General features: G+C 37.0%; 1 protein-coding gene across 3 annotated transcripts in view; it reads right to left on the bottom strand.

Moving 5' to 3' along the window:
• The window catches only part of ATRNL1 (attractin like 1), a 778,070-nt gene that overhangs the window by 729,434 nt on the left and 24,307 nt on the right, over positions 1-24,329 (bottom strand). For all 3 annotated transcript variants that reach the window (XR_007145488.1, XR_007145489.1, XM_047826276.1), the window contains exons 2-5: positions 17,550-17,633; positions 16,030-16,143; positions 10,280-10,408; positions 8,431-8,639 (exon numbers count right to left, since the gene is read on the bottom strand). Coding sequence is in view for 1 of the 3 variants with exons in the window: in XM_047826276.1 (XP_047682232.1) it covers positions 8,431-8,639; positions 10,280-10,408; positions 16,030-16,143; positions 17,550-17,633 (536 nt within the window). In the remaining 2 variants the exon portion in view is untranslated. The remainder of the gene's footprint in view (positions 1-8,430; positions 8,640-10,279; positions 10,409-16,029; positions 16,144-17,549; positions 17,634-24,329) is intronic.

The raw sequence follows: 24,329 nt of genomic DNA, 5'->3' as shown, positions 1-24,329 counted from the left end.
TGAAACGTCAAAAAGAGAAATCACGGAATCAATCCCATTTACAGTTGCACCAAAAACCACAAAATACCTAGGAATAAATCTAACCAAAGAGGTGAAAAATCTACATGCTGAAAACTATAGAAAGCTTATGAAAGAAACTGAAGAAGACACAAAAAAATGGAAAAATTCCATGCTCTTGGATAGGAAGAACAAATATTGTTAAAATGTCGATACTACCCAAAGCAATCTACATATTCAATGAGACCCCTATCAAAATAACACCAACATTCTTCACAGAGCTAGAACAAATAATCCTAAAATTTGTATGGAACCAGAAAAGACCCCGAACAGCCAGAGCAATCTTGAAAAAGAAAACCAAAGCTGGAGGCATCACAATCCCGGACTTCAAGCTATACTACAAAGCTGTAATCATCAAGACAATATGGTACTGGCACAAGAACAGACACTCAGATCAGTGGAACAGAATAGAGAACCTAGAAATGGACCCACAAACATATGCCCAATTAATCTTTGACAAAGCAGGAAAGAATATCCAATGGAATAAAGACAGTCTCTTCAGCAAGTGGTACTGGGAAAACTAGACAGCAACATGCAGAAGAATGAACCTGGACCACTTTCTTACACCGCACACAAAAATAAACTCAAAATGGATGAAAGACCTAAATGTAAGACAAGAGCCATCAAAATCCTCGAGGAGAAAGCAGGCAGGCAAAACCTCTTTGATCTTGCCTGCAACAACTTCTTACTCAACTGGGACCTCATCAAAATAAAAAGCTTCTGCACACCAAAGGAAACAATCAGCAAAACTAAAAGGCAACGACAGAATGGGAGAAGATATTTGCAAATAACATATCAGATAAAGGGTTAGTATCCAAAATCTATAAAGAACTTATCAAACTCAACACCCAAAAAAACAAATAATCCAGTGAAGAAATGGGCAAAGACATGAGTAGACACTTCTCCGAAGAAGACATCCAGATGGCCAACCGACACATGAAAAAATGCTCAACATCACTCATCATCAGGGAAATACAAATCAAAACCACAATGAGATACCACCTGACACCTGTCAGAATGGCTAACATTAACAACTCAGGCAACAACAGATGTTGGCGAGGATGCGGAGAAAGGGGATCTCTTTTGCATTGTTGGTGGGAATGCAAGCTGGTGCAGCCACTCTGGATCACTCTGTAATCTGTCTCTCCTAGCTTGAAATGTCAGCTCCACAAAGATCCTTGTCTTCTTTGTTCCATGACGTATCCTTAAGACATAGAATAGTGCCTAGCACTTAGAAGCTCAAAAAAAATTTGTTACATAAATGAATTAGTTAATAAATCTTGTTATATATACATTCTCAGTGCTACCTTTGCTTTTATTGACTTGCAAAAAATAGAATCTGTTGATTTTGCAAGTGGGAAGAATGAACTAAAAGAATTTAATCTAGTACACTATCACTAAAGTTAAATAAAGTAGAGAGATCATGTTTATTATTATTAAATTTAAAGGCAAATGTAAGCTATTCTGTGAATTTCTTCAAGGTGCAACCTATACTCTCATATTACTCATACACTATCCTAAAGTAACTGAGCATATCCTAGTATGTTACATGACTAACCCAGAAAAAAAAAACTCCACAATAAAATGTTCATGAGTTTAAAATATTTTATATTTTTCTAAAACAAAATTATCAAATTTTTACAAGTTGAACAAAGCCATGTAGTTTAAGCGTATGTTCTGGTAGTCAATACCGCCACCCACTGGCAAATGTTAAAATCTAAAGCCAAAGGATTGCAGTAAATAGAATCCAAGAACCACATGCTCAAATTCAGTTGTTGTTAATATTTAAAATTACTTTTTAAAAATCAAGTAAATTACATAACTTATTGTAGTACTAGTCTTCTAAAACATTCATACTTGAATGTCCACATATCATTAAACTAGCAAACTAATACATTTCTAATTCATTCATTCAGCCAACAACAAAAAACTTGAATGCCTACTACATGTCAACCTCTATAATATGTACTGGTGGACACGCAAAGGTGATCTAAACATAATCATTTTCCACTTCATGGAGCTTACACTCCAATAGGAAAGAAAATCAAAACATCACACAAACATAAATGAGATAAATACTATAAATTAAAAAGGTAGAGTTCTATGAAAACATATAACAGGAGTATCTGACCTGGTCTTAGAAGGTTAATGGGGTGAGGTGTTCTAGCATGAAGTTCTAAAATAAGAAAGGCCTTGAATACTAAGGGACAAAGAAGCATGAAAGAAACTGAAAGAAGTCCAAATAGAGTATGACTTTAAATAAAGAATCAGAGGCATTATAAAAAACTATCTAATTACATGATTTATATATTTAGATATTATCTTTTAATCAAAAATTTAAAGGCTTAAAACAACAAACTCCAATCCTTACATTAGAACTATGTCTGAACTGAACTGAAAAAGAATATTGAAAACATAAAGAATATCCTAAAAAACATTTAAAAGGCTGGAACAATAGGATTAAGGAGGACATTGTAGAATAGGAAAGGAACATCACAGGAACAATTTTTTTTAATTTTTTTTTACGTTTATTTATTTTTGAGGGGCGCCTGGGTGGCTCAGTCGATTAAGCAGCTGACTTCGGCTCAGGTCATGATATCGCAGTCCGTGAGTTCGAGCCCCGTGTCGGGCTCTGTGCTGACAGCTCAGAGCCTGGAGCCTGTTTCAGATTCTGCATCTCCCTCTCTCTGACCCTCCCCCATTCATGCTCTGTCTCTCTCTGTCTCAAAAATAAATAAACGTTAAAAAAATATTTATTTTTGAGAGGCAACAGAGACAGAGCATGAGCTGGAAAGAAGCAGAGAGAGAGGGAGGCAAAGAATCTGAAGCAGGCTCCAGGTTCTGAGCTGTCAGCACAGAACCGGACACAGGGCTCGAACCCACAAACCACAAGATCATGACCTGAGCTGAAGTCAGACGCTTAACCAACTGAGCCATCCAGGCACCCCAGTTGTTTTTTTTTTAATGCTTATTTATTTTTCAGAGAGAGTCCGCAGGGGTGCAGGGGAGAGGGAGGGACACAGAGTGCAGGGTGGGGACAGAGGATCTGAAGCGGGCTCCTACAGACAGCAAAGAGCCCAATGTGGGGCTCAAACTCACAAACCATGAGATCATGACCTGAGCCGAAGCTGAACACTCAACCGACTGAGCCACCCAGGCACCCTGGGAACAACTTTTAAATGGTTAAGTAATGGTCTTATATACAAAGATGGTGACCTATTTTTCATCTCTATAAAACAGGGGGAAAATGTCTTGCGTAGTGTATTAGGAAAAAAAGATGCTAAAGCCTGCGGATTTATCTTTTTAACCTGTCTACTCCCACCATCTATTCCATGTTGCAAAGCTTTTCTGAACACACATAAGAGAACAACTTAGCACACTCCTTGTCACTTATGGCAACAATCTACACTTAAAAACATTTTACTTGGGACTTTTTATTTGTTTGAGAGACTCCAATCATTTCAACCCCCCCTTCCTGTTTGGGGAAATGTTTCATTGTGTGAATTTTGTTCAGACACAGGATCCCTTCACAGTACACAAATCAGAAAAGTTAAATTCTCTATTTATGTATCTCCAGGTAGCCAAGGTATGAGTAAGACCCAGCATTAGCCAAACAGATGCTAATAAACAGGACTTGAAATCTTCACAAGTGATACAAAGATGTGAGAACAATTTAGAATTCTTTCTATCCATGCCTGAAGCATGTAGTGTCCACAGTAAGTATGCCAGTGGTGGTATCCCAGGGTCCAGTGGAGCGACAGGAATATCTTAAACTTTCCTGCAGCTTCAACTTTCAGGTAGCTGTGAACCTACCCACCTAGTCTTCCGCTGTACCTACCTCTTTCCAACCAAGGTTTTTCTAGCCTTTCATCCTTTTTCAGACCTATTCAGTATCCATCTGTATTAGTTAGGGCACAGAATAGGAAAACCAAAAATAAGTTGCTTAAATAAGCTGAAAGTTACGGGCACCTGGGTGACTCGTTCAGTTAAGCATCCACCTTCGGCTCAGGTCATGATCTCACGGTTTGTGGGTTCAGGCCCTGCATCGGACTCTGTGCTGACAGCTCAGAGCCTGGAGTCTGCTTCAGATTCTGTATCTCCCTTTCTCTCTGACCCTCCCCTGCTCACGCTCTGTGTATCTGTCTCTCTGTCTCTCAAAAATAAACATGAAAAGAAATTAAAAAAATAAAATAAAATAAGCTGAAAGTTAATTTCTCCCTCACGAAATACTCCAGAGGCAAATGGGCAAGTAATACTGGTTACTAAACTCATTGCCACCCACCACCGTTTGAAAAGACCTCAAAATCTAAAAGTTCCACACACACTTCCACTTCCGTCCTACTGACCTGAACTTAGTACAACAGCCATACTAGCTGCAAGGAAGGCTGAGAAATGTGGTAGCTGGAAGACCATGGGCTGAGCTAAAAACTTGGTGAATCCCATTACTAAAAAGAATGGAAGAATGAATTCTGGGAGACTTGGTCTCTGCCATAACTTTCCAGTAACTGCCTTTTCTGCTGGAGTAAGCCAGAACTGTTTCTGCTTACAATCAAAGACTTCCAGTGATCCAGATTTTGTTTAATTTATGGAAAAGAGAGAAATCTGGAGCCACTCTAATGAGGGAGTTGATGGACTGGGGCGGGGGGGGGGGGGGGGGGGGCTCAGGAACACCACACCTTGGAGACTGCCTTGAAAATTAACGTTCTACTGCATTCTCTACATATGAACATACACTCAATTTGTTGTATCATGATTTTGATGTCTTTTAAAAATTCCTCATTTGTCCCAATGTTTGGAAACCATCTTAAAAGAAAACTGCTTTTTAAAGTTGCCTTTTCCTCTACTGTGACTTAGTAAGACTTAAACATACATTTTATTAAGTGAAAATCGTCACAAAAGCAGGTGAGCCCTCAGAGGCCCCTACCCCTTAAGTAATCTATTTAATATGTACATATCACCTTTGACAACCATGTATTATGACAAAATTATGCAATACACCACAAACTTGTGTGCTCTTCAACATGCTACCTAGCATTTTCTATATTCTTCATTATTTGAGCTTTTGGTTTTTAGAAGTGCCTTCTACAGGAAAGGGGGCGGGGCGGGGGGGGACAGTTGACACTGACAGCGCCATCTACTGTTAAAACAGACTCTGTGTAGGGGCACCTGGGTGGCTCAGTTGGTTAGGCGACCAACTTGAGCTCAGGTCATGATCTCACAGTTCATGAGTTCGAGCCCTGTGTCGGGCTCTGTGCTGCCAGCTCAGAGCCTGGAGCCTGCTTCTGATTCTGTGTCTCCTGCTCCCTCTGCCCCTCCCCTGCTCACATTCTGTGTCACTCTGTCTCTCAATAATAAATAAATACGTTAAAAAATTAAAAAAAAAAAAAAACAGACTCTATTTGGAAAAATTCCTCAAAAAGTAAAAAGATTATAGCAGATGATTAAGAAAGAAAGAAGAGAAAGTTAAGGGAAGGAAAAGTATGGTGACTGCTCAGCAGAAAAGTCTTAGGAGGTGCACATAAAAAACCAAGTTAGAAAATAAGGAGCCATGAAAACCAAGTGGGACAAGCACTAAAGAAATGTTAGGAAGATGGGGCGCCTGGGTGGCGCAGTCGGTTAAGCGTCCGACTTCAGCCAGGTCACGATCTCGCGGTCCGGGAGTTCGAGCCCCGCGTCGGGCTCTGGGCTGATGGCTCAGAGCCTGGAGCCTGTTTCTGATTCTGTGTCTCCCTCTCTCTCTGCCCCTCCCCCGTTCATGCTCTGTCTCTCTCTGTCCCAAAAATAAATAAACTTTGAAAAAAAAAAAAATTAAAAAAAAAAAAAAAAGAAACGTTAGGAAGAGAATCAAAGACTTGACGTACGCTGGGCTTTCCCTCTGCATTTTTCCTCTTTATAAAATCTGTTTCTAAGCCAACATTTTTTTTTTTTGTATACTAGCACAGAACCGAATAGTAAAATTAACCAACATAAAAGGATAAAATGGGGGTAGCGATAATCTGTTATTTTTATCCCAAAGAATTCCAACTACAAATTACAAAAAACTGCCAGAGTTTGAATCTCACGGGTTGCCTCCTCAGCTCTCATTTTTAAATTTCACATTCTTTGATCATTTCCCAGATGTCCTAGAAACAAATCTCTCTCTCTCTCTCATTTTCCCCTCAACGATTCCTCCCCTTTCTATATTATCTGAAATAGAAACAATACTTTTCCCCAAACAGTTTCTGGTATTAATCGCAGATACTTTAAGCTATGCTTCCTTAAATACAGAATCAAGGATCAGGTCTGAAACTCAAAGGAACCAATCTGCACATCATCTGTCTTGAAAAAAGGCCAATATCGGGGCGGTTGGGTGGCTCAGTCGGTTGGGCGTCCGACTTTGGCTCAGGTCATGATCTCATAGTTTGTGAGTTCGAGCCCTGCGTCGGGCTCTGTGCTGACAGGCTGTAGCCTGGGGCCTGCTTTGGATTCTGTGTCTCCTACTCTCTTTGCTCCCCCACTCATGCTCTGTCTCTGTCTCAAAAATAAACATTTAAAAAATTTAGAAAAAAAAAGAAAAAAAGCACAGTATCACTTTCACTAAGCACTCTACCCTCAAAACATTCACATCAGTTCAGAGATTGATTCACTATTAAGGACAGTGGTATCAAAATGTATCTGATTTCTGCAAATTTTATAATTATAAAAAAAGGCACATATAAAAACACATGTGTGTATGTGTATATACACACATACACTATTCATATTATAACTTTGCTTTAAAAGTGAAAATGCCCAGTATGTGCTACCCCATTTCATTTGCTCACAGACATATGTTAAGAGGCAGGGATGTTTTTTGACTTGAGGCACTACTGACAAGAATAATAATATGCGAAACGCCAACAAAAGCCAGAAAGTAAAAGATAACATTAGAACCAAATATTACACACCCCCAGAAAACATTTTAAAGGACTGATAAAAAAAAAAGTAAAGAATAAAAAAAGGACAGAGATGTTCAGAGAATAGTGCACAAATGCATTCCTCTTTTGCTTTCAAAACTGTTGAAAGGAGATGGAGACTGACAGCAGCTGAAGGTCACTGTGACAAACCCTATGTGCCTAAGCTATTCTTATTCTAGATTTCTCAGGCCTTAATTTAAATATATTCCTGATGTACCATTCTCTCCACAGAAATGTACATTATTTTACTTTTGAGATTAAAATTTTTAAAAAATGGTGTACCAAGACCATTTTTAGGACAAGAAAGATCACAGATTATTAAAAGAGCCATTTAATAAAGTACATGCTCCATGATTACAGGACAGAGAGAAATCTGTATCTGTCACAATAATCAAATTCGATTCAATAAGAAATCACTGGTATTTTGTGCCAGAGTAATTTTTTTAATGAGATAACATAGGTTTAAGATGGGCATGATTTAATAAGAATTCCTCTAAATGAGGACTCAGAATACTCAGTAACATTTTTTGAAAAATTCATCTAAATACTGATGAATACAACTATATAAGGAGCACGTTCTCTCCGGCTTTTCACTTAGATCTGACAGGAATTGCTGCTACACCAGGCTGTAACAACACATGATCCCGTGACTGGATTACTTATTTGAGTCAAACTTATCTCAATCAACAGGATTAATATGCTGGAACAAAGTAAATACAATTAGTACAAAGTAGGTTCTGGACAGGTCAATGTATGGATAACTGGACGTATCTCTTCTTTTAATTTCACAATGACAAAATTTATGATTTTATACTCCAATATTTAAGTAAGCTAAAACACTTCAATGTAGTCTAAAATTAGTATTTAATCATAGCTATTTATAAAAACTATTTAGAAATTCTTCCCCCAGGAATCTTACTTTTACAGTAAGTAGTTGAAACCCTTCATCTTCTTTTAAACACTTTTTAAAAATATCGTTCTTTTAGAAAAACAGCCACAAGAGGTCAGTCTTTCCTAAGAAATAAGTTAAGCTGTAATACCAGGCAAGATGCACAGGTTTGCAGTACACTGTGTTTACCCATCAGAAGTCAAATTTGAATGCCCACTCATTATATGCAGTCAGGTCACCAAATCTTTCCGGATTCAACAAAAAATTACGGAAGATGGTACTGATCACACACCCACAATTTAAAAAGCTCGCCATGTATAACTTCATTTGATTCTCAAAACAGGGTGTAGACAAAATCTTTACCAATGCTACTTGTGAAGAAACAAACTCACTAAGAAGTTGATCGCTCATTTGAGAATTCTAAAAATAAATACGTGAGATCTGGGTGTGCCAACTACAACAAAACAAACAAATGTAAAATCTCTTTTCACCTTATTAGATAGATATGTGAGTCAATGTTTCAAAAGCCATCACACCACACATGCTTACCTTGCCAGCTATCATTGCAGACACACAGCTTTTCTCCTGTTAGGTCACAGTAACCATGATCTGGACTGCCGCAGTTGGCTTTACAGTAAGGAATGTCACAGGCTTCACCCTTCCAGTATTTGTCGCATTCACAGTACACTTGACTCGGAACAGAGACACTAGTGGTACACTTCCCGTGACCAGAGCAATTGTTAGGACAAGAATTGATTCTGTAAAATATAATTCATATATATTCAAATTCAAGGTAATTTAAATATAATTTTGGTTGATACTTTGTAAACTTTTTCCATTTAACGCAATTATGCTCTATTACTCTCTTTAATGCTCTGTTGAACACAATTTCACCATGTGACTTCAGTTCTTTACTCTGTACCCTTTTATCCTTAATGCAATTCAGTTCATATTTCTTTGCAATTGGGGCGCCTGAGTGGCTCAGTCGGTTAAGCATCCGACCAGCTCAGGTCATGATCTCACAGTTCATGAATTCAAGCCCTCCATCAGCCTCTGTGCTGACAGCTCTCGGAGCCTGAAGCCTGCTTCGGATTCTGTGCCTCCCCCTCTCTCTGCCCCTCCCTGCTAGCATGCACTCACTCTCACTCTCTCTCTCTCTCAAAAAATAAATAATAAACATTTTTTGAAAATTTAAATATTTATTTGCAATTTGCATTAATTAATTCAATGAGTTTACTTTGCTACTAAGACTCCAAACTTCCAAGGACTACATACTCAACATTTGCAGAATCTATACAGTTCCAAGCGCAATGTTTTATAAAGTACTGAAATGTTCTGAATATACAATTTTACAGAAAAAATTAAATTCAGGAATACCTGAAACTACATGAAAAGCCAAGATATAACCTGGTTATATAATAATATTTAAATAGCATGCTATCACCTATGCACTGTCATAAAAAAAAGGATGTTAATAAAATTTTATTTTCAAGCCCTTTAACCAATTATATCCTACTCTATATTTATTCTTCCTTGCATACATACTTGAGACAAATGAATCCTGCAACAACTTGCTGATTTTAAATTTTAACATTCTGAAGACATTTAGAGTATCTTATTCATGGTAAAATTCTCTGGCTATATTCTACATTCCTGAAGAAAAGGGGTTAAAAAGTCTATGAAGTTCCCCTATGGCCATTCCTGTGAAAGCATCTGGAAGCATCTCTGGCTCCTTCACTTTACCCCTGGGACTTCCAGATGTAAAAACTTATAAAGTGTCAGCCACATAATAGATTCTTAATACAAATTACTTTTCTATTTAAATGACGAGACAGTGGAATTATCCACTTACCTTATCTTAAGCCTCAATTTCCTCACACATAAAATGGGGAAAATACCCATTTCGCGGAATTGTTGTAAAGAGAATCAAAAAACATAATGTACATAAAGTATCCAGTACAGCCCTGGAAAGCAGAAGGGCTACACAAACTTAGTTTACAAACCCATCTTCGAATCAGCAGTAAAATTCCTTCAAGCACAGACATGGATGAAGACTCCCTCTAATCCCACACACCTACTGCTACAAGTAAAGTTACACTTGTTTGTAGTTGCTTACTTAATCATTTACCAACAATTTTAAATTTCATAAATAACTGTCAACCAAACTTACCACTGTAATGTCCTGAGACTCAGAAATTATCCTAATATGAGCTTAGGCAGTACTTTGAGGCATATTAAGATTTTATGTCACTTAGGAAGAGATCTCGCAATCCTGAAATTTAACATACTAGCCTGCTCCTCATATAGAAGACATAATAAATTCATATAAACGCAATACATTCTTGGAAGTTGAATTATAACAACCATTATGATATGAAATTTTTTAAAAAATACTTACGAATAAAAAATGTTGAAACCAGTTAGATTATATGCAGCATCACTAAAAAAATGTAACAGTGCATAGCCAGATGTTGTAACGACTTCAGGCACAGTTTCATTTCCCCTGATTTCAGGGACTATCAAACCACTGTAAGAGAGCAAAATTGAACGCTGTATATGTTAATATACATAGGGCTACTAACCACATAAAACTTACTCAAAAATATTCTTGTTATCACCACTAAATATCTATAACAGGATAAGCAACTAGAAGAAGGGTTAAGTCGAAAACAAGGTGCTATCTATTTTTCACCCATTTAGCCCTCCTACTGCTGCCAGTGAATGAACATTGCTTTCATAACATCATACTCCTTTTCTTCCTTCACACCATTTGGACGGCAATGGCCCATTGCTCCCTTTTATCCTGCTGTCCATCCAACTGTTACAGTACTAGAGGGTGGTCTCTTAACTCATGTATAAACCTTCACTTAATTCACCTCTGCTTTTTCCCTCTGGTTGCAAATTCTGATGAAGCCAGAAGGAACACTCCACACTAGCTAAGTGATTACAATGACATTCTCATTAAACTTGTATACTTCCAGTATACTAATCTAGGTATTTTAGGTCATCTAAAAATACACACTATTTATATTTTTTCAAAATTTGCATACTTATCAAATTATATTAATATTCCAAAAGACACTTAAGCCCATATGCACACAAAAGAAAACAGTGGGGGCAGGGGAGGGGGGCGGTGCAGCAGATATAAATGTGTAAGAGTTCTGAGTTAGTAACCAGGGAGTAATTGGTACTTTTCCCTTTTTAAATCTCCTCGTTGAAGAGGAAAAATTACATATCTTCATTTACTTACACCATGCTACCCTCTTAAATCTGTGAAAACATGCAATATGAGAAAAGAAGCTACTAACAACAAACGACACTACTCGAAAAAGCCCATTCTTTTAGGCACTGTTAAATTTATGTGTAGGCATCACCCAGGACCTGAACTACTCATTCAAATCATATTTGACAGAACAAAGTGATATAGAATAGTCAAATAATTTATTTTATATACTGTCCAAGCAAACAAAAAGTAATCAAATCTTAATGCTTTTCTAATTATTACTGCATCTACTAACTAATGTTTATGAAGAAACAAAACCTTTTTAAAAGACTGTCAAGGGGCGCCTGGGTGGCTCAGTCGGTTAAGCGGCCGACTTCGGCTCAGGTCATGATCTCACGGTCTGTGAGTTCGAGCCCCGCGTAGGTCTCTGTGCTGACAGCTCAGAGCCTGGAGCCTGTTTCCGATTCTGCGTCTCCCTCTCTCTCTGCCCCTCCCCCGTTCATGCTCTGTCTCTCTCTGTCTCAAAAATAAATAAACGTTAAAAAAAAAATTTTTTTTTAATAAATAAAAAAATAAAAGACTGTCAAAAGATTTCAAATTCTATAATACCAGTCTTACATATATTTTTCAATATAGTGAGATTACATCAAAGTGAGTACATTACTAGAAATAATATTAACAAATATAATTAATCTCTCTGAAACAAGGAACAGAATTGTTTACTTGGTTAGTTATTTATAAGTACCGTTTTAAAAAAAGAATTATTTAAAGAATAAAAGTACTTTATATCAAGTCTTTATTTTTAAAAATAAACTGTAAAAAAGAGGGTTTCCACATCGTGCATGACACATCAGGCAATTTGGACCAAGTAACCCTCTCACTGAAGTCATCTAGAAAAATGACAACATACAAACAAAAATATGTTTGAAGGTACTGGAGAACTAAGAAGATGGTGAGCCCAGTTATCAGGGCCATTTCTCCTTAAGGGCATTTGCTGATTTCAAAGTCAGAGATGAGGTTTGAATGGCTAAAAAACTGGGTTGCTTTAGACAAATAAGAAAACAAAAAGTGGAACCCATGGTCCTTGCTCTGACCTGGGACCCCAAAGACTATGAGTAAAAGTGAACTAGTAAAAGATAGGCCCTCCAGGGCCTGCCAGTGTTCCCATGCACACTCTACAGGAATATATTATCTTTCTAGGCCCCAAATTATTACTACATATGATTTTACAAACATGACATCCAGTGCACAATAAAAAAATAACACTTCTCTATTACAATCCACTCTCCACATTCTAAAAAGTCTTGCCTATAGAATAAAGTGCAGTTTCCTTAGTGTGGTATACAAAAAAGCACTACAGTGATTAAGGGATTATAAAACCTGAGTTTATATTCTGACTATATTACTTACTAGCTAGGCAACTTTGAGGCACGCAGTGAATCTCTTTGTGCCTCAATTCCGCATTTATAAATGGAGAACTTATAAACTCCATGGCAATAATAATCCCTAACTAAAGGGTTATTATGAGGATTAAATGAGTAAATATATACAAAGAACTCTTGCATACTGCCTGGCACATGGTAAGCATTCAGTAGATGTACCAATTACTGTTCATTGGGTAATCTGGCTCCTACCAATCCCTTCTCATTTCCTATGATCAAATTACTCATAACTACTTATATTAGCCCAAAATACAATGCTCTTTAATAAGTCTATGCCTTTGTACGTGTTTTTCTCTACCAAGAACGTCCTATCATACCCCCATACTTTGCCTACCATTCTTGTACTCATGATGAAATTCACCATGAAGAATTAGTTACTTCTTCTAAAATCATACAGCACTCTTTTCATAACCTGATTATAATGCTCTTTGTGTCGGTAAAAAAAAAAAAAAATCTGTGTGCATGCCACCACCAGTGCCTAACTGCTGTGTACTGATGTAGCCTCCAAATCCTTGGAATTTCCCATGTAATAGGAGCAGTTCTGTTATGCATGGGGAACTCTGCTCATTTATGCTAATGAGTGACTCAGGATGGGAGCTGGCCACACCATAAAGACTAACCATGCAATTAAAGTGTTGGGGCCTTGAGCCACAATAAATCAATCAAACTTCCAGAGAGAGGAGGGGGACTAGAGACACAGTTCGACCCTGTGGCCAATGATTCAATCAATCATGCCTGCATAATGAAACCCCAACAAAAACTCTGGATACCTGTAGCTCAGGTGATCTTCCTGGGTAGTGATGGGAAGGGAACATATCCCAAAGACAAAGTTGTGTTTATGATCCTCTCAGACCTCATTCAATATATCTCTTCATTTGGCTGGTCCTGATTTTTATCCTTTATCATAAAACTATAATAGATACAGTGTTTTCCTAAGTTCTGTGAGTCATTCTACTGAATTATTGAACCTGAAGAAGTGATGGGCACCCTTAAGTCTGTAGCCAGCTAGTCAGAAGTGCGCATGACCTGGGGACCTCTGAACCTGCAGCTGGTATCTCAACTAAGGACAGTTCTATGAAGGGCTATGCACTCAATCTATGAGATCTGGCCCAACTCCAGGTACCTGGTATGTGAAGTCACTGCAATAGCCTAATCTTAATCCTTACTATATCCTCCAGGCTTATGATAGTCTCTGGAATTAAGTTATCAAATGTTTATTGAATAATATATACTTATAAAATTAGAATAATTCAAACACTTAGACTCCGTGTTTACAGGCTTTTAGGTCAGGAGATGGTCATGTTCTAATCCTGGCTCCACCATCTATTAGAAGTAAAACAACTTCTCTGAGTCTCACTTTTCTCAACTATAAAATGGGGATATTAGTACCTCTTCCACAGATCCTTGTGAGAATTTGATGACATTTAAACTGCCTAGTACATTGATTAGCATCAAGTGGATACTCAATAAACATCTTGCAACATCTTTCAATCTCCTTCAAGATAGCCAATAGGAACACTTGCCAATGAAAAGTCAATGGCTCCATCTTCAAAGTCATAGAGTAAATCCCAACCTGCTAATTAGCTTACAAAAGTTTCCTTTAGTATCAAAAAAACATTGGTAAGAGTGTTAATGGATCACTGTCAATTAATGCAAAGTCATTATAACTACTAGGAAAACAAACAGAAAGGCACACATCTAAATGATGGTCACTCTACAATGACATAAAAATAATGATAGCTAACTAAAACCTAAATTTATAAAAATTAATGTATTAACCCAGAATCTTATCTAATTGTTACAATAAATTATCCTACAATAGAATTACTCACAGGACTACTCCATTTTCTTTTTTTATGTATCTCTTTCTCTTTATTGGAGAAACTGTGTATCAAATGAATGGTTGTTTTGTTTTTTTTTTTTTAACTATAATTTATGGTCAAATTGGCTTCCATTCAACACGCAGTGCTCATCCCAACAAGTGCCCTCCTCAATACCCACTTTCCCCTCTCCCCCAACCCCCATCAACCCTCGGTTTGTTCTCGGTATTTAAGAGTTTCTTATGGTTTGCCTCTCTCCTCTGTTTGTAACGTTTTTTTCCCCCTTCCCTTCCCCCCATGGTCTTCTGTTAAGTTTCTCAAGATCCACATATGAGTGAAAACATATGGTATCTCTTTCTCTGAACTCCATTTTCTATGTATTGTCCTTGGACGAAAGGGCTACTTATGGCAACCCTTTAATTATTTCAAACAACTGAAAAATTAAATTCTGAAAGCGTTTAGAGCAAAAGCAGTATTACAGACTGTATCTAAGACCCTAAAGCGTCACTGTGAAATATTCATTCAGAAATACAAGTCCTTACGTGTCTATGCAAAAAATAATAGTTCACATTCCTAGTAAACAGAATATTTGCAACATAAATAGTAAAAATAAAATTTTTAAAAATTTGAAGGGAACAATAAGCTTGTATAATTTATTTAAAATTTTTCAAATGACAGATCATGTAAGCAATACTATGGAAATAACCAATACAAGGAATAACGTAATCAGCAATTGTGGTCAACAATCATGTTAGTTAAATTACACACAAAAGCAACATTACATGATCCTAATTTTTCCTGTGCCTAATATATTTTCTCCTATTCATAAAACATTTTAGAATAATTCGTACATACATACATAGAAAAGACTTTTAAATTGATATTGAAAATGCTGTAACTTTAAAATTAAGTCTGACTACCTAACAATAAGTATTTTGGAACAATCAAAATTCCCAAATTTTGGGGCTCCTGGGTGGCTCAGTCGGTTAAGCGTCCGACTTCGGCTCAGGTCATGATCTCACAGTCCGTGAGTTCGAGCCCCGCATCGGGCTCTGTGCTGACAGCTCAGAGCCTGGAGCCTGCTTCACATTCTGTGTCTCCCTCTCTCTCTCTGCCCCTTTCCTGCTCATGTTCTGTCTCTCTCTGTCTCAAAAATAAACATTAAAAAAAATTTTTTTTTAAATTCCCAAATTTTGAGAAATGAAAGAAACACACTTTTTATTAAAACATTCCATAAAGTATAATTTGACCTTCTGCACAGAATTGAAAATTTCTCATTTCACTATAATAAATAGACAACTATAAAAAATACATACATTTGTCTATTATTTCTTTGTTACCTAGAACTCACATTAATCTCTACAACAGGTAGTTCTGAAAACATATTCAAATTGCTTTAAAAGAATAAACTATATGTAGGAGAATAAAGGATACTTAACAAGAATTTCTGAGAGTACTTATTGATCTTTCCTAAATCAGCATTTATACTGTTATATACATCTAAGTTGACACAGTACGCAACATTGTATTATAATCACCTTTGAAATTGAGCAATCAATATCTCTGCTGGACTTTTTAAAGCACAGAGCGGTATATTTAAAATTCAAAAATTTTAGTTACTTTTCTACAACTATAGGCTCATCAATTAAACAGAATTACTCACCTAAGAACAGCTATCAAAGGTGCATATATTGAATCTCCATCGTAAACATACATATGATCCCAGCTACATTCTGTTGCAAAATGATTGAATCTTAATCTTAACACTGCATTTGGACTGAAAAAAAATTATTAAAATATGTTTCAATTAATATACAATATTCAAAGCACAGTCCGAAAAAATTTTTAACAGAATACTGTAAAAGAAAACCTATTTACAGAAAATTTTCTATGCATTCTTAAGTCACCAGTGTCAAAAAAGACTGATAGTCATATCTAAATTGTAAAAATGAGGGCCACCTGGCTGGCTCAGTCAAAAGAGCATGTGACTCTTGATCTCAGGGTCATGAGTTCGAGCCCCATGTGGGGTGTAGAGATTATGAATAAATAAATAGATAAATAAATAGCAAAAATGACATACAACTTCAAAATCTATTAATAGGCTGTATATATAAATCACCATTTTCTGAAAATTTAGTCAGCAGTAAATGTTCTATGTCTTGATTAAAGTGGACATTACATAGATTACATTATTGAAACTTCATTGAACTGTACACTTAATATACATTTTACTGTACGCAAATTACAGTTAAATAAAGTTGATTTCTAAAATTCAACACTCAAAAAGTAGCGACTCATTTCTACACAGTCCTTATTAACTAAAGGCCTCAACCAATATGGTCTTGAAATTTTAATCAAAAGGTCTTGATATACTATTAACAAATGAACAAAATGAAAAGAGAAGGGCGGGGGGGTGCCTGTCTGGCTCAGTTAGTAGAGCATGTGACCCTTGAGTTTGGGGTAATGAGTTCAAGCCCAACACTGGGCTAACTTAAAAAACAAAAAACAAACAAGTAAAACACAAACAAAATGAGAGCACAGATGCACAGAGAATAACTTTTAAGTTCTAAAAACTTTCTAAGTAACCCTCCCCCCAAAAAAACATTTTCTAAATCATAAAATGGTTCAAAAATAACTTCTATCAATTCATTTATGATCTATTCACAGTATGTTTAAATAGATCAATTCAATCTCAAGCCCAATTACTGAAAAATACTGTAAAAGAATAATTAACTCTCTCCTACAAAATGTTCTTTTTTTATCTTCTATTTAAAACATATATATAACTATTTTATAACTAAAATGCTGACTAGTATGAACCAATGGCATAATTCAGCATGGAATATTTTTATACTTTCTATGGCATCTTCAAACTCCGTAAGATGTTTAAAGCAAGCCAAAATGCCTACTCAATTTACTGCCACACTAACATAACTCAAAAATAAAATATATGTAACAAACTACTATCACAAGTAAAGGGGTACTATAATTTATACTAAATGTGATGTCTAAAAGTTGTAAATCTCATTTAAAAATATCATGAATAATGACTGAATAAACTATAAGCAATCGCATGAACTATAGAACTACAAAATTACACTATAAGATAATGCTTTAACATTTATATGATCACCTTCTTTATCATTTAAGAATAAAATAAATTAATTCAAATTATATACTTACTAGCCTTCAATTAGCCATGTACATTTAGTTTTATATTTATAGTTAATTGGACCATCTGTTAAATATCCAGAAGGTTCGGTTAACCTAGAAAACAAAATCATGAAAACAAGTACCTTAAAGTAACTTTAAGACATATAGTAGCATAAGAAAATTAAAAAGACATCAAATCAAAGAAACAGGATATAGCATTTTCTAACAGGGAAAAATTATTTACAAATTAGGAAAATTTCCAAATTGCCATACATCTCTCTACATCTTGAAAGAATTTATTTTGTATTTCTTTAAACCGTGACATACTTGGTTTTATTTTACACGGTAAAAACACACCTGAACCTGGGCGGCTTGTCACTTAAATGTCCAACTTCAGCTCAGATCATGATCTCACGGTTTGTGAGTTCAAGCCCCACATGAGGCTCTCTGCTGTCAGCGCAGAGCCCGCTTCAGATCCTCTGTCCCCCTCTCTGCCCCACCCCACTCAGATTCTCTCTCTCCAAAATAAATATTTTTTAAAAAACACACACACTGCAAGACTGAATATTGTGCTGATGGGTTTAATCTGGATGCAAAATAGATGAAGTTAAATTGCATCTGTACACAAATAAGGTGGAGGCAAAAGACCTTGGAAGGTCAAACACACTTTAAAAGATGCAGTTCAATGAACCAGAGCAATTGTGTTTTGTACACACCAGCTTCAGAGTCCCACTGTTAGCTGTATTTGCTTTTGGCTTTTGTTTTTGTAGTTCTCACTCATTCTCAAGTAGTAAGTTACTTATTTATTTATCTATTCTAATCTAAGTAAACACACAATATTATACCAGTTTCAGGTGTACAAATCAGTGATTTAAAAAGTCTGTGCACTATGCTATGTTCACCATAAGAATAGCTACCATCTGTCACTGAATTTGTTTCCCACGTACCAGGACTGCTGATGTAACTATCTTCTATTTATAATTATCCTCTATTTAAAACATAAAAAAGAAAAAGACCATTAGAAACATGTCCATTTTCGAGGCGCCTGGGTGGCTCAGTGGGCTGAGTGTCCCAACTCTTGATTTCAGCTCAAGTCATGGTCCCAGGGTTGTGGGATGGAGACCCATGTTGGGCTCCATACCAAGCATGGAGCCTGCCTAAGATTCTCACTCTCTCTCCCTCTGTCCTTCTCTGCCTCTGCCTCTTTCCCCAATTCATACTCTCTGTCTAAAAATATTTTTTAATTTTAAGAAAAATTTCAGTTTTCAGAATTTAAAAATATTTAAAACAAGATCTCAGTTCTACTTCATTGGTACCTCCTTAGCTCCAATCCAATTGTTTCACCCACAAAAGACCATATTTTAAATAATTAAGATATCTTCCCATTTAGCCTTTATATATTTATATATACAAACATATACATATACACACAAGGGCTTATCAGTCTTTATATATCACTTATATATAAACACATATATCACACATAATATACACATATGCACATAGATCTCAGGGTCATTATCTAGTTTTAGATAAATTAAATTCTCCTTATAGTATAAAGTCTCAAATACACTAGGGGAAAAAACAAAAACAAAAACAAAAACAAAAAGCTTCATTTACCTAAATCATGGTTGACAGAAATGTCAGTCAAAAAAGAATGTTATTTGTAAGTCTTTCATAATCCCTGCAAATTACTTTAGGTAATAAAGGGGCTATTTTATACTTGGAAAAGGTTTTCAAGAACAAATTCCAATATTCTCAAATTAATGTAATAATAAATTGAGCCATTTATTGACACGTTTCCATGTGTCAGGATCTACTGTAAGTGCCTAATGTGCTACCTCATTTAAAAATCTCAAAAACCTTATGAGGTTGTAATTATTAATCCCATACTACAGATGAGAAAACTGAGGCGCAATTTAAAGAACAGGTTAAAAAACTTGTCCTAATTTTTCACTTTCAACAATACCAGATAAGGTAATTCAGACAAACCCTGTATTGTACACAGCTTTAAAAAGCTAAGGAATAATTTTAAAATCTTAAAAGCGTCTTATAAGTAGCAAAATGGTAGCATCTACCAACCCAAGACCCAAAAGTTGCAAATTCTTTAAAAGGAGGCAAGCATTCAGAGCTGTTTTTGCTCTGGAGAGACTTGTCTATCAAGAAGACAGCATCAGGACGTTGAGTGCTTTTGGCAGCCTGATACAGGGAGGGAGATAAAATTGAAGGCAAAGGCTCACAAAAGGTAGAGGCTCAAACAATATGGCACTTGGAATTGAGACACAATGACCTGTTACTAGGGTAAGAGTGTATCAGAAATAAACCAGCCACAACATGGACTGCAGCCTAGCTATGAGTCAACTGGGTGTTAGAAAACCCCAAGGCTTACAATTGGCTTCAGGTGATACTGGAACTGCCAGTATGTCAAAGCTCCTAACGGAAGATACAAAATTACTCTCCAAAGAAAGGTAACATTATTCTAGGCCTCACATTATTCCTTCCAATAATTTTTCAAATAAAATGTCCAGCATGATTAAAGATAATACGACATATGAAGACGCAAGACAGCAAAATAAGAACCAACAGACAACACGAAGAGACCCGAAGATATTTCAATTACAGAGATGATCAGATGTGTCCTATAAAACAAATACGCTTTACCAAATTCAAAAAGACAAAAGGACAAGATTTAAAATTTTGGCAGTTAATTGAAAACTATAAAAAGTAATTCTGATGCACAGGTTTACAGCACATTCAAACACAGCTAAAACAGGGTGAGAGATCTACAAGACAGGCCCAGAAAAAATATCTAAACTACAGCAGGACGACTGAGAATTCAACCCACTGGCTTTGTGTCATTCCACCAGGTGAAACTCCCAACATGTTGAGATTCTAGGTGAGAGCAGGGGAAACAAAAATAAGGACTGGAAGAACAAAACCACAGATATCAATTATCATCTTGTAACAAATCATAGAAACAAAGATCATAACAGCTTTACATAGTTTCTATTTGCTTGTCATGTGCAGATCTTCTCTCCTTCCCAAGTTTATTTTACATACAAGTTGTAAGTTAACTTGACAATTTAGACTTTAGATAATGGCATATTCAGTATGACTATGACCAGATATGAAGAGTAATTAATACAACCAATCATAGATCATAGACACAATGGTTCTTGGAACTGTGTATTTCCTCATTTGGAACAAAGGGTGAGAACTTCAGTTGAAGACGTGTATCTCTTTAGAAATACAGTGTTGCTGTATTTCTCCAACAACCGTTGGAGAATTCATGTATGTTTAAAAAAATTTTTTTAACATTTATTCATTTTTGAGAGACAGAGAAAGAGCATGAGCGGGGAAGGGGTAGAGAAAGGGAGACACAGAATCTGAAAGAGGCTCCAGGCTCTGAGCTGTCAGCAGAGCCCGATGCAGGGCTCGAACTCACAAACTGCGAGATCCTGACCTGAGCCGAAGTCGGACGCTCAACTGACTGATCCACCCAGGCGCCCCAATGTTTATTCAAGAAGATGAATAATCAAAGGGTAGTCTGTTCAATTATCCATTGCCTCTCACCTCAAAATCCACACTGCCTATGTGAAAATGGATCTGGGTCCTTTAAACATTTTTTCTTTGTCAGATGGCATGATGTTAAGTTGGCATACTTTGTCAACAGAGTGCACTAGAGAGATCGCAGGAGGAAAGAGTTTTGCTTGGTGGTTCCAATGTACTTCCTCACCAAGCTCCTACAGCTTGGTTTCTCCGGAACTAGGCTCCTATAGTATGCAATGGCCAGCAACCCAGCCACCAACAGCCTCTCCCAGCACCTCCCATCAGACAATTCTGCAGCAGAGTGCCTTCAGTGAGACACTGCCCCATAAACAGCACACCCCATCTTCCAATAAGATAAACATAGCAAATTCCCAAGGGCAGATAACAAGTAATTTCTACCAGGGCAGCATTACAGCAACTGCACCATTCAGTGAGCCATAGCCATGCCCTCCCAACAAGGTCTGGATCTCAGGCCAGGAGGTGGGGCGCTCTTAAGTGTTCCTTATCAACCATAAGGATAGTAGTGGCTGCTCCTTATATCCACTATTTCTACATTCTTTGGAATTCCCATTACTTCTTACTAGCCAATCTCTCATTATTCCAATCCCTATTACAGCCAAATATTCTTTTCATTAAACTTCTCCTGTTAAAATTACTGTGATTCTCTTTTCTGATTAGACCCAAACCAATCAACCAAAATAATATTTACACCCAAAATAATATTTAGACCCAAAATAATCAAGGATAGGCAAAATAAAATCCCAGTATCACACCACTATGCACACAACAAAATGGCCGAAATTAAAAAGAATAATACCAAATATTGGCAAAGATGTGGAAAAAAAGAGTTGTCAAGGGAATAAATTACAATTTCACAAAGTCAGTTGGTATTATGTTGCATAGTTGAAAACAGACACACCTTATGAAGTAGCTGAGAGTGTCTGTGCTACCCCCATATCCTCTCAGACCCCCTATTTCCACACATTCCAACCTAACTTCCTCAGATGAGCACCTGCATCTTTGCTGGAGGCTCCCCTCTGGCTGCTGGAACCCACACTTCCTCTGCATATGCTGAGCTGAAAGTGCCTATCTATAAATCAGCATCCTCCGAGGGGTAGCCCCTAGCCAATGAATGATTTGGTAAGGGTACCCCCAAGCTTCCTTACCTCTTTGTTGGGATAATACTGAAGGACATTCCCCCCTCCCCCAGTACTTCCTTGTGGGATTAAATGCTAGTCACCCACTGTGGTAGCTGACTTGGTAACATACTTCTAACTGGCTACTTTTCTCCTCTATACTACTCTGTCAACACCCCTGCATCTCCCAAGTATACTACATGTGCTTGATTCTCAGTGTAAAAGCAGATACTTCTGCTTCAGGGTGGCAGAGGGGAGGGTGACCAAACTAACAGTTACCATCAGGAAGCAGATCTTCGGGACCGGATTCTGGGGCTGGATCACTCACTGGGCAGATGGTAGACAGAGTAGCAACAACTCCTGGCAAGCTACAGCATCACAATGACTAAGACTTCCACTTGTTCAGTGGAAGGTTATGTACTGACAACAGGCTAATGCAACAGCTCTAATATTTGAGAAGTACAGTAGCAAGGGTAATCACAAGGACTGTGGCATTAGATGATTGCTATAAAAGGTCACTGATGTGCGAAAGGAAGTCAATTGCAGCAGAGTGCCTCTAGTGAGACACCTGGCAATGAACAGTTTTCCCAGCATCAGGTAAGGCTCAGTTCATCATCCACCAATCCAGCTTTAGGTAGAGTGTAAAAGCCAGGAGACTCTCATATTTAAAGGCAATTTCTACTCCTGAAGCCAGAAAGAAGATCAAGCTGAAAAACAGGCCCAGGATCAGATTGTGAGATGAGCAGAATTACAGAAAAAGTCTAATTCGCTGCCATGGCAAAACTCCAGTGTTAGGAGAGTGCCCCTAAGAGGAAGTAAAACCCTAAGACCTAGGAAGGTGTCATATGGGTAGATGCGCATGAGAACCTTGAGCCTGCAAAAATCCTTCGGAAGCCAGAGTTGACAGTAAGAAAAATAAATTCCCACCTTCTTCGTATGACCACTTGTTCTTAAGCCATGCCAACAAGTGACACCAGAATTGAATTAAATCAATTTAATCAATAACAACTGGCTACAGTAATCACGCATCCAAAAACCGTAAAATTAGCAGCAGTCCCATAGAGTGACCACACAAAAAAAAGATAAATTTAAAATCCCCAAATAGTTGCAAATTAAGTAACAGGCCTCTCAGTCAACAAGACAATTAGAAAATATTTTTAAGTGAATAATATTAAAACCACAACATATCAAATTTTATGAGATGAAGCTAAGCCAGCATTTAGAGAAATTTTAGCTCTTGATGTGCATATTAGAAAACTGAAAATCAATTATCCAAGGTTACACAGCTCAAGAAGCTAGAAAAAGAACAGTAAATTAAACCAAAAGAAAGTATGAAGTACGGCTCAGTTGGTTAAGTGTCCAACTTGGGCTCAGGTCATAATCTCACAGTTTGTGAGTTTGAGCCCCGAGTCAGGCTCTGTGCTCACAGCTCAGAGCCTGGAGCCCGCTTTGGATTCTGTGTCTCCCTCTCTCTCTCTGCCCCTCCCAGCTCATGTTCTGGCTCTCTCTCTCCTTCAAAGATAAATAAACAGGAAAGGAAAGGAAAGGAAAAAGGAAAAAGGAAAAAGGAGAAAGGAGAAAGGAGAAAGGAGAAAGGAGAAAGGAGAAAGGAGAAAGGAAAGGAAAGGAAAGGAAAAGGAAAGGGGGAGGGGGAGGGGAGGGAGGGGGAGAGGGAGGGGAGGGGGGGAAGGGAAGGGAAGGGAAGGAAAGAGGGAGGGAGAAAGAAAGAACAAAAAAGAAAAGAACAAAAAAGAAAAGAAAAGAAAAGAAAAGAGAAAAGAAAAGGAAATATGAAGAGGAGAATAATAACAGAAATCTCTTAAATAGAAAAGTCATATAATAAAGAAAATTAACAACTAAAAGCTGGCTTCATGAAGGCTAATAAAATTAATAACCCCCTAGCAAAAGTTACCCAGAAAAAAATATGAATTACATGATCAAAAAGGAAAAGAGAAACATCACTACTGATGCTACTAAATAAATAAGACGTTAAGAACAACTCCTACCAATACATTTAACATTTTAGATGAAAGGAATAATTCCTTAAATAGTACAACTTGACAAAACCAACAGAAGAAGAAATTAAAATTACAAATATCCTTCATGCAAAAAACCCAAACAAAAT

Source organism: Prionailurus viverrinus, chromosome D2 (genome assembly GCF_022837055.1).
Source record: "Prionailurus viverrinus isolate Anna chromosome D2, UM_Priviv_1.0, whole genome shotgun sequence".
Taxonomy (NCBI): Eukaryota; Metazoa; Chordata; class Mammalia; order Carnivora; family Felidae; genus Prionailurus; species Prionailurus viverrinus.
This window is presented reverse-complemented; position numbering and strand designations above follow the sequence as displayed.